Source organism: Talpa europaea, assembly GCF_964194135.1.
Source record: "Talpa europaea genome assembly, chromosome: 12".
In the NCBI taxonomy this organism is placed as follows: Eukaryota; Metazoa; Chordata; class Mammalia; order Eulipotyphla; family Talpidae; genus Talpa; species Talpa europaea.
Window position 1 is genome coordinate 10,243,895 of NC_140079.1, and position 10,751 is coordinate 10,254,645.

Here is a 10,751-nt window from a genome sequence, read left to right on the forward strand (position 1 = left end):
CTGACCCCAGCCTCTCTAGGCTCACTCTTCTGTCCCCGCACAGCTCTTTGCTGGGCGGGTGTGAGACTGCTCAAGCATCTGCCAGAGACCTGTAGGTTCTGGGTTGGCCTGGTGACTCGGGGCAGCGTGGCTTGGCGCAAGAGGCGTTTTTTGAAAAAGTGTCTCTTGCCCTCTAGGTGGCGAAAGAAGTATGTCTGGTCACTCAGGACCGGGTCACATGATGAACCGGGGCGGGATGTCTGGGTAAGGCATGTGTCAGTGGTGCCTCACTTCTTTGTGTTTTGTGTTGCCTTTGCATGTTGACCTTGGGGAAGATGTAGAAACCACCCAGTCTCCCAGCTGTCACTGCTTCCCCTCCCTGGGGCCTAGGGGGGAGGCGCCCCCTGGCATGGTCTGCCCGCCCCCCTGCAGGCTGCCTTGTGGAGTGGGCCAGGGGTGGGGCTCCGGCAACAAGACTTTGCCTCTGCTCTCAGGCGCGGCAGCTTCGCCCCTGGTGGCGCCTCCCGGGGCCATGTGATCCCGCGGGGTAGGATGCAAGGCGGCTTTGGAGGTCAGAACCGGGGGAGCAGACCCAACGATGCCCGCTTCACTCGCCGCTACTAAGTGCTCGGGATCCTGTGTATGTCACGTGGCAACAAAACTCTGTTCTGTTAGGAATTATCTTAAACTGTGTAAAATAATTTTTTTTTATCTGCTGCCATATTGTAGCTCAATACAATGTGAATTGTTTTGTTTTTTTTTTTTGGTTTTTTGTAATAAATGTGTTTCTGTTCACATACCCTTTCAAGTGTCCTCTTTACTTGTATCTCAAGTAAAATGAAATCATACTTCGTACTGCTTAGCCCAGCTCCTCCCTCAGGGCCAGGAGGAGGGCAGAGTGCAGCTTTTAAGGGACTGTTGGGATTTCCAAAGGTATGTTGTGGGGGTGACACTTAGAGAACATGAAGTTGGCATTTTCAAGCACCCAGCTCAGTGGCATTGAGTACATGCCTGTTGTGGCGCTGCCATCCCGCTCCAGAACCTAATCATCTTCCCACACTGAAACTGTTCCCTACCCCAAGCCCACCCTCCTTCCCGTCTCTCTGAATGGAACTTCTCGGGATCTCCTAAGTGGACTGCACCCTAGAGGCTAAGCCAGGATGCAGACTGCAGTGTGTGCCCAGGAGGACCCCAGGGCTGCTTGCAAGGACGGGAGGGGCGGGTTCCTCCTCTGCGGGAGGGTTCAAGGCAGCTGTGTTCGGGGACAAGGTGCTGCCTCGCCCACCATGTGGCTCTTCTTCCAGATACCAACAGCCGAGATAACCCCAAGGTCTCAGCCAGCTGACCCTGGGGCCTCAGACCCAGAAGACTGGCGTGGGAGTTAAAGGCACCCTGCTTCCGGCTCTGCTTCCTTAGCCTACCAGGGGCAAGTTCCTTCAGTTCTTGGCCACCACATGCTCACCAGCCTGATGGGGCTAGTAGGCTGTGTCTGAGCTTGCACAGGTGAGGAATGCTGTCGTGAGACTATGTCCCCTCCTTAACTCCCCGCCTCTGTTCACAAAGATGTGCAGTCTCTGCAGCTACTCCAGGTTCTAGTTCATCAGGACCTCATTTCTGGGTCCAAGTAAGTTGGGGGAAACATGTCTCGACTGCTTGGGTGTGTTACTTTGCTCTTAGATGTCATGAAAGCTGCCCTGGCCCTCAGATACATAGGGAGGAGCCTGGATACCACTCGCCCACATGGCTTGGGGTGGACAGACCCAGGGCAGGGGAGCAGAGTGTGGGCCCTGGGCCCAGCACATCCCTACCAGTATCTGGGGCTCCTCAGAGCACACAGGGTGACCTCCAGTTCTGCTGAATTCACCATTCCTTCTCACCACCCCTTAGGCTGCACTGGCACCACCCCTTGCCCCAGTCCAACAAAGCCTAGCTTTCCACAGCCAGAACAGCCTTCCGAGGACAGGGGTGCCGGCTGCACGGGGGAGGTAGGCCTCAATGCAGGACTCCTCAGGGCCTTTAAAGCACCAGGACAAGGTAGCATGCACAGGCGACTGTGGTGCCCAACGTCTTCATTGACACAAGAGTAGTCAGAGGGAGGCCTGCATCTTGGCTTTGTGGAAACGGATGGTCACCTCCCCTCTCCGGGATCCATCTTTGGTACGTCCAAACGGGGTTAGACCTTGGCAGCAAGGGCCCTGTATTCCTAGTGCCCACAGCCAGGGGAAGACACTTAACTAGGCCTTTACACTTGGTGGTCATCCAAATAAACAGCTCTCCACAGGGTCAGAGATGTCCTCATCCTAGTTCCTGGAACCTGTGTATGTGGCACCTCACATAGCAAAAAGAACTTTGCAGAGAGGATTTAGGACCTTTAAATGTAAGATGATGTCTGGAAGACCACTGAGGCCGTCCAAGCTGACTTTGAAGATGAAGGGCCCCCAGGCCAAGGAATCCAGCAGCCTCTAGAAGCTGGAAAAGGCAGGAAATGGGTTTTCTCCCCATCTCCCACCCCGGAGCCTCTAGAAAGACCCAGCCCTGCTGACACCTTGTGCTCCACCCAGAGAGCCCCAGCGTACACACAGGAGGTTAAGAGCTGATGGGGGAATAACTCCATGGCCAAGTTCATTCAGCTGCAGGATGAGACTGTCTGGATGGAGATGAAGGGGGCCAGGAGGGCAGAGCCTGTGCCCTAGGACAGCTCCTCACCACCCACAGAGACTGGCTTTCCTTTCTGTGTGCTTGCTGGGCCAAGGGTCTCCCATGGGGGTGGGGGGGGACACGCACAATTCAAAGTGTCTATGGAGCACCAGAGCCTATGGTCTGCTCTCACCTCTTTCCAGGTGGACGTCCCCAGTGGGGCCTAAACAGCAAAGGGGTGAACCATGGTCTGTGGTCCAGGTCCCTTCAATTCTGGGTGCCAACTGGGTTCACCTATGCCCCCCAGGTCCAGCACATGGGAGAAGACGTTTCCAAAGTCCTTTATTGGGCCAGCAGGGCCGGGAGCTGCCCTTGGAGTAGGGTCCCAGTCTGGAGTCTTCTGGTTCATTGCATACCTGCCATTCCCCAACGGAGGCAGGCAGCCACCTCTAACATTCAGGTTACTTGACTCGCTCCTTCAGGTACTGCCAGCCCTCCTTGGTGTACGCGCAGACCTTGGCAGGAGCCACCGACAGGGCAGACATCACTGTAATGATGCCTGTGGGCAGAGAGGACCCAGTACCCATTGAGGCTTCAGCTAAGGGAGTTAGTCCACCCCCTGGGGAAGCCTTAGCTCTGCAAGGCTCAAAGACACCCCTCCAGCTCAGTCAATTCTCCAAAGGAAATGGAGGCAGAGATGGGGCAGGGTCTTGTCTGAGGTCATATGCTGAGCTTTGACGTGGGCGCCTCAAGAGAGGCGCCATCCTGCTCCCACCTCCCTGAAATCTGCCCCTTTTCTTTCGGGTATGTGGAGGGGGGCACACACGGCGGGAAGGGGGAGCAATGGAAAGGCACAGCCTGGGAAAGGTGGGGGAAGAGGGGATGCTGGACAAGAGTACTGAGGACCACCCTCAAGCAGAGGGACCCTGGGCTTACCTGAATTCCAGTTATCTCGGAAGTGAAAGTTAAGCTCTGGAAGCTCTGGAAGGGCTGGGAGCTGAGAAAAGAGGGAAAAAAAGGGGACTGGTGAAGGGAAAAGGACCCAACGCCCAGCCCCCGCCAGAGGCAGGACTGCAGGACACCGGGGAAGGCTCATCCCCCTACCAAGCCTTAGTGTCATTCCCACTCCGAGGTACCTGGGGTATCTTCAGCCCCGTCTGCTCACACACATACTGGCTGAACTGGTACACAGCTGGGGGGACCACCTCCTCAGCCTTCTGGAGGGCGGCCTGGCTTTTATCACCGGTACCCAGCAGTTGCTGGTCATACACCAGGTAGACTGCGCCCCCAGCCACACTGCCTTTGATGAGGAACCTGCAGCCAGAGAAGGAAACAGTAGCTTAACAGACACTGCCCGCCACCTTGGGGGTCTAGGCTCACCGAGGGAGCAGTCAGACCCAGGTGGGTAAGGAACACCGTTCAAAAAGTGACACATCTGAAGCCAGAAAGGTGATAAGGTAAGCACCCTGGGAGCCCACAGGTACACCTGACCCCCAAGATACACAGGGTGCACAGCAGGGCTACTCAGCCCATTTAACCGGTGGCCGGGAGAGACAGCGACAGCGGATCACTCGTGATCCTGCAGGGAGCAGGGGCGAGGGCGGACTGAAGCCTCCTGACCCAATGTCTTGCTCCGCGAGGGAAGCTTCGCGAACAATCCCCGGGGCCTCTGCAAGTGCCCCGGGGTGCTTCCTGTACTTCCCACGCGGCTCTGGCCGCGCCTGAACCTCCCAACAGACGGGTGCGGCGCTCCCGCTTTACGGAGGAGGCAACTGAGGCTCGGAGGTCTCGGGCACAGAATCGGGAAGCACGAGCTCGCTGGGAAGCGGACAGGAGCCCGGAGTCAGCAGCTGGGCCAAGCGGGGCTGGCACCGAGGGCCCCCGAGAGCAGGCCGGGAGGCGCCGGACGGGTGTGCCCACAGGCGAGGGCTTTCTCGGGGACTCCGGGCCCGCCGGGCGGCCCCACGCACCTCATCAGCGACCACACTCGGGACATCGTCTTCGCTCGGCGACGCGCGCAAGGACACTCGAGTCGTCCGTCGCTTCCGCTCCAGCGCCGCAGAGACCTCTGGGAAGTGTAGTCTCTCCTGTCAGCGGCAAAGGCCTCCGGGAGTCAGCGTCTCCTTAAAGCTTCGAGACGCCTAAGACAGACTGTGGTCCCACCGCGAAAGGACTCCGGGAAGTGTAATTTTCACGGTCCCGCCGCTGCAAAGTTGTCTGGGAAATGTAGTCGGCACAGCCCGGTGAGGGACCGGAAGTTTCGTTCTGCCGCCAAGACTTCTGGGAAATGTAGTCCGGCGCGGCACCGCCCCGGTAGCATGAGAAAGGGAATCGGGGGTCTGGAGTGAGGCTGAAGAGACCCAAAAAGATGTTGGAGCCGGAGGCATCTATCGGCGCCCGCGGAGGGACTAAGAGCTCGGACTGAGGAAGAAGGTACCTAGAAATCTGTTGTCACGGCAACGCGAAGGTGGTGTGGGGGCGGGAGGGAGGCCGACAGCCGCCCACCGCCGACCCTTGCGGGCGCCATCAGGCGTGACGTTCCGGGCCTTCATCGAGGGGGCGGGGCCAGCCACACGGAAGACCGTTGCCTGGCAACCTTCGGACGCCCCTGCTGGGCGGTCTGGCGCCTCCCCTTGAGGAGGCTGGGCTCGGAGTTAAGGGACTGCGGCCCTCCGGGTTCCGAGGCGGCCGCGGGGCACACCGTAGGGGGCCACGACCAGCTCGCGCTCTGGGGTCCCTGCCCCGGCGGACGGGCGGCGGGAGAAACTGGGTCGTGTGGGTAAGTGCGCGCTTGGGGGCGCGCAGCGGGTTGCACGCCCTCTTTGTTCAGACGGGAAACGGTCAGGGGTCCAGTGAGTTCTGCGAGAATTTGGTTAGCCCAGTTCCTCCCCCGTCGCTGCACAGTTGCTCCATCCCTCCACCCACCCACCCACCCACACACACACACACACACCCACACACACACAAACACATCCACTGAGATAGCAAGCCAGCCAACCCTGCGGAGCTGCTGTGGTCATTGCGTAGGGGGGGAGATGGCTGAGCCCTGGGCTTCATGGGCTTTCCCAGGAAGTAGGGAGAGGTGTTAGTGGATACCCTGCCCGGAGCATGTGTGCAGTGTCCACTTTTCTGACAGCCGATTCGTGGAAGATGAAGATGGACAGGTAGGCAGGGCTTTGTGGGCTAGGTGAGGAGGTTGGTCTCCATCTGGGAGCAGTGATGAGCCCTGGAAGGGTTTGTAGCAGGAAAGGCTGGGTGAGTTTGTTTTGTGTTTTGTTTTTATAAAGTTTCATTTGGCTGCATGGAGTCATGGGATGGAGAAAGCACTGTTGAGTCAGGAGAAGTCAGAGAGGAGACAACTGGAACTTGCAGGACCGAAGGCTGGATCTAGAGATTGGTATCTGGGGACTCCCCAACCCCACCTCTTCCAAGGCTCCTGGGTCTTGGAAGTACATCTTTCCTCTTTGTCTCATTGAGTGCAGAGGATGGAAATCCCAAGATGTGATGGGCCTGTGCCCTTTTTGGTAGAGAACCTTGACCCCTGAGCCTTAAGAATCCAACTTCTTTCTTTCTTTCACCTTCTCCATGAAACAAATAAATCTGCTTCTACAGCTGAAATTACATCTTAACCCAAAGCACCAATTCTCTTTCCAACCCACCCCCAAGTGTCTAACTCCTCCCAGGTATCTGCTGACGGAGTCTGTTTTCTGGGTTCCCCTAGCTCTTGACTCCCTCATTCTCATTTCACTCTGTGTGAATCTAGTATCTACTGGGTACTTACTGTGTGCCTAGCACAATTTTGGGCCCTAAAGACCCAAGGGTGGACAAAATAGAGGCACGTTTCCTTTTCCTTCCTGCTCTCCTAGGGCTGCCAGAGACAGTGAGCATGTAACAGATCATCAACGAGATTCCTGGTGGCGACCAGTGCTGAGAAGGAGATGAAAGCTTGAGAGATAAAAGGGAGAGAGATCAGGAAGGGAAGTGCTCCAGGAAGGGAGAGACCAGAAAAGAAGGCCCTTGGAGAAGGTAATGTTTGCACTGAGATCTGAGAAAGATGAGAGAGTAAGCCACTGCGTTTTATTTGTGAAGTGCATTTGGGCAGAAGGACTAGTCAATGCAAAGGCCCTGAGCCAGGATCATGACAGGATACTTCTGACTCAAAGCCAGGAAAAGGCCAGTGTAGCAAAGCAGAATGAACCAGAGGGGCTGGTCCTTGCAGGGCCTTTTCGGCCATTAGAGTCTGGCTTTTGTTCCTAAAACAAAACAAGATAAAACAAATGGGGAGGATTTTCAGCAGGGGAGACCAAGATGTGGTTCACTTGCTGCTGCTTCTGCTCCATGAAGAAACCCCTGAAGGTGGCAGGAAATTGGTGCCTTGGTTCAAGTGAACTATGTGATGACTTAGATCTGATGGTGGCAGCGGAGGTGGATAAGAGGTGTGAGGGCCGAGCCAGTGCGTTATCCCATGCTTCCTGAACAGAGGTGTAGTTGCAGGTGTGGCTCTGGGCCAGGCCTGTGCCAGCCAACTTCTCTCTCTCTGCAGACCAGGGAGGGCCATGAAGGTGCTGCTCCTCACAGGGCTGGGAGCCCTATTTTTCGCATATTACTGGGATGACAAGTTCGACCCCGGTTAGTGCCTGGCAGAGCGTAGCAGTGGGGGGTGGAGGAACTGGGGCCCGCTGTCTTATCTGTCTCCCAAGCTGACCACTCCTGCTCACTGCCAGCCAGCCTCCAGGGAGCTCGTGTGCTGCTGACAGGAGCCAGTGCAGGTGTGGGAGAGGAGCTGGCATATCATTACGCACGCCTGGGTTCCCACCTCGTCCTCACGGCCCAAAGAGAGGCCCTCCTACAGAAGGTGAGCCGCCCCAGGTTAATGGTGGGGGCAGGAATAGAATGGAAAAGGGCGCCTGGGTTTTGAATACTGCAAGGATTCAGGCTTCCTGTGTGATCTTGAGCTAATTACTTAACCTGTCTGAGTGTTAGTCTCCTTGCTTGCAAAACAGAGACAGTGAAAGTATTTATGAGTTTGGGTGCTGGGTTGGTGCAGTAAAGACAGTAGAGCAATTACGGTCAAGCAGGTGGCGTTCCTCAGTAAATGGGAATACTGCCATGCTTGCCTGTAGGACACTTCTCAGCAACACCCCAGTCTTGCACCAAGGAAATGTACTGGTTTTGGGAACAAACCTTTACATTTTCAAAAGAGGCCAGAAATATTGAGATTTATTTGAAACCTACATTTTAAATGTTGGTCACTGAGCAAATAAGCCGTCGCTTATTCTGGCCCGTGGGCTGCCAGTTTGCAGCCCCGGTGGTAAAGTTTTGCGAATGATGTCGACTGGGAACTGGGAGCTCACGAGTAGGGGAGGGGGCTTTCGGCTGGGGCTCCCGTGGGGCTGGTAGGTGGAGGGGGGCCAGTGGGGGTGGAGGGGCCCACGGGCAGCTCTGGCCCCCCCAGGTGGTAGGGAACTGCCGGAAGCTGGGCGCTCCCAAGGTCTTCTACATCGCTGCGGACATGGCCTCCCCCGAGGTGCCCGAGCACGTGGTGCAGTTTGCGCTGGACAAACTGGGTGAGGGGCGGGGCTCAGAGTCCGGGACCTCGGTCTAGGCCTATGTCTTGGCTTAGGGCCAGAGCAGGAATTGGGGTGGCGGTGAGGTCATGACAAATAGCTGAGGGCGGAGATTGCCGGGGTCCGGGACGAGGCTAGGGATGGAGCTTGTCGCATCCAGGGTGGAACGCCAGAGCAGAGCTCACTGGGTCAGGGAGGCACAAAGCCTGGCAAGACCCAAAGAGTGGGGCCGGGCGTTTTGCACCTCTGCCGCGCGCCAGCTCGGGCGGCGCTTTTTGGATTTGTCGGGGCTCCCCCAGTTCGAGGGCGTGGGTCGGAGGCGGAGCCGCATCCGGACCTGGGGGCGGAGCCTCAAGGCCAGCTCCGGGCTGACTGGATTCTCTGGGCCAGGAGGGCTGGATTACCTGGTGCTGACCCACCTCGGCGCCGCGCCGGCGGGCCCGCGGACCCGCAACGCCCAGGCAACGCGCTGGTTAATGCAGGTGCCCCCCCCGCCCCCCGCCGCGGCCGTGGCCCCCCCTGCGCGAGCAGCCCGTTCCCCAGGCCCCGCCCCGGCCCCGCCTCCTCCGGGTCTGGGCTTTGATTCCCGGACGGGCTGGCCCCGCGCCCGCGTCCCCGACTCCGCCGGAACCCTCGGGCCCCGCCCCCCCGAGGCCCCGCCCCCGCGCTGTAGACTCCGCCCCCTCCGTCTTTGGTTGACTCGCGGTCGCCCCCTCCAGGTGAACTTCCTGAGTTACGTGCAACTGACTTCATTGGCCCTGCCCAGCCTGACAGACAGCAAGGGCTCCCTGGTGGTGGTGTCCTCGCTCCTAGGTGCGTGCACGCAGGGGAGTCGGGAGGCCACTAGCTCGTTGACAGCAAATATGGAGGGGACAGAAGACTTTCGTGAGGGGGAGCAGCAACGTCTCATTGCTCAGCTGTCGCCCTCTGTACACAGGCCGGGTGCCCACGTCCTTCTCCAGCCCCTACTCCGCGGCCAAGTTCGCGCTGGACGGCTTCTTCAGCTCCCTGAGGCGGGAACTGGACGTGCAGGACGTGAATGTGGCCATCACCATGTGCGTCCTGGGCCTCCAGGATCATGCTTCAGCCACTGAGCAATTCCGGTGAGGCCCAGGACCGGAGCGGGGTGGGTGGTGGTGGTGGAGGAGCTGTAGGAAGCCACCCAGCTGCAGCCTCCACCTAACCCTCCCATCCCCAGGGGCATCACGAGGGCCAAGGCAGCTCCGGGGCCCAAGGCAGCCCTGGCTGTGATCCGGGGCAGCGCCACACGTGCCTCCAGAGTCTTCTACCCATGGCGTTTTCACCTGCTCTGCCTTCTCCGAAGCTGGTTGCCTCAACCACGGGCCTGGTTCATCCGCCAGGAGCTCAACAGCACGGCCACCGCTGCTGCCTAAGTCTCAGGGGTGGTACCCTTCATCTTCCCAGAAGAGAACCCTCCATCCAGCCGGCCCAGAGCACCCTCTCAGAGGGTGACCATGGCCCAAGATGGAGTCATCAAGACAGAAAAGGAAGATGAGAAGACCTCCCAGCACCTGGAGACAATCAGCTCCCAGGGTGTGCAACCACCTGTTCAGGGACTTGGGAAGGCATTACCTCATCTTGCCCATCACTGATGTATAATTGCTGCTTCCATTTTGCAGATGAGAAAACTGAGTCTCACAGAGGTAATATGACTTGTCCCAGGGCTCTCGCCACATCCAACAGGTTACACTACCCTGAGCCACCCTTGGAGCCCTCTCTGTCTCCCACCTGGAACCACCGGGTCCTTTATTAGTTCTCATTTGTTTTCAAAGCTGTCCACCTGATGGGGGGGGGGGATCTGAGGAGGAGAAGGCAAAGAATGTGTTTTGGGCTGGACTCAGCCTTTCCTTTCATAATAAAAATCTTTTCTCCTGAATGTCTCTTTTTTTTTTTTTGCAAAGATTTATTTATTTAATTATTTATACAAGCACTGGGTACAGTCAGAAGCACAGGAGGGTGAGAGAATTCACCAGAGCCAGAGCAGGGAGCAGAGCAGGCAGAAGGACCGAAGTACCCTGCTGAGGGGAGCAGAGGGCGGCAGGAGAGGTCTGCGCGCCATGTGGGACCCTCCTCCGGTGGCCTGGGAGCAACTGGGGATCGAACCAGCGCTGCAGAGGCTGCGGGCAGCTTTGCAACCCAGCGCTCAACTGCTGCACCACTGGGGAGGCCCTCTCCTGCATGTCTCTTGTTCAAATTGCTCGGTCCTTCTAGTTTGCTGGCAGCTGGCAAGTGAAAAGGGATATGTGTACTGAACCAAAATTCCAAACCCCAGGTAGAGAATTGGAGGCAGGAAGGCAGATGGAAGGATTGTGAATTTTATTTGCAGCACAGAGTACACAGTTTATGCACCAGTAGTGATAAAGTGCATTAGTCATAAGCACTTGATGTACATGACCTCATGGCATCTTCACAAACAGAAGTTGGTGCTACCTTTGTTCACATTTCACAGATAAGGGAACTGACAGTGGTAGACCATGGCAGAAGCTGGCATTCTTCTAATTCATGTTTCTCTTGGGTATGGACTATATTTGCATTAATTAATTGAAA

General features: G+C 57.3%; 3 protein-coding genes across 6 annotated transcripts in view; 2 read left to right on the forward strand and 1 right to left on the reverse strand.

Annotated features, from left to right (window-relative positions):
• Positions 1-890, forward strand: part of SAFB (scaffold attachment factor B) — a gene marked incomplete at its 5' end in the record, with an annotated part of 41,238 nt that extends 40,348 nt beyond the window's left edge. For all 4 annotated transcript variants that reach the window (XM_084249242.1, XM_084249243.1, XM_084249244.1 and 1 more), the window contains 2 exons: positions 177-243; positions 474-890. In XM_084249242.1, coding sequence (XP_084105368.1) covers positions 177-243; positions 474-603 — 197 coding nt within the window. In that variant the 3' untranslated portion in view covers positions 604-890. The remainder of the gene's footprint in view (positions 1-176; positions 244-473) is intronic.
• A 2,083-nt stretch (positions 891-2,973) lies between these two features.
• On the reverse strand, positions 2,974-4,682 carry MICOS13 (mitochondrial contact site and cristae organizing system subunit 13). The gene is made up of 4 exons (XM_084249546.1): positions 4,587-4,682; positions 3,753-3,930; positions 3,553-3,613; positions 2,974-3,175 (listed from the first exon to the last, which is right to left on the reverse strand). Exons 1-4 carry the CDS (start codon positions 4,610-4,612, stop codon positions 3,078-3,080), a joined length of 363 nt encoding a protein of 120 aa, XP_084105672.1. The 5' UTR covers positions 4,613-4,682; the 3' UTR covers positions 2,974-3,077.
• Positions 4,683-7,166: 2,484 nt separating this feature from the next.
• On the forward strand, positions 7,167-9,577 carry HSD11B1L (hydroxysteroid 11-beta dehydrogenase 1 like; the record flags this gene model as incomplete). The annotated part of the gene is made up of 7 exons (XM_084250437.1): positions 7,167-7,249; positions 7,345-7,471; positions 8,072-8,183; positions 8,574-8,665; positions 8,903-8,996; positions 9,121-9,286; positions 9,382-9,577. The coding sequence occupies exons 1-7, from the start codon at positions 7,173-7,175 to the stop codon at positions 9,575-9,577; spliced, it is 864 nt and encodes a 287-aa protein (XP_084106563.1). The 5' UTR covers positions 7,167-7,172.
• Between the last annotated feature and the right edge of the window lie 1,174 nt (positions 9,578-10,751).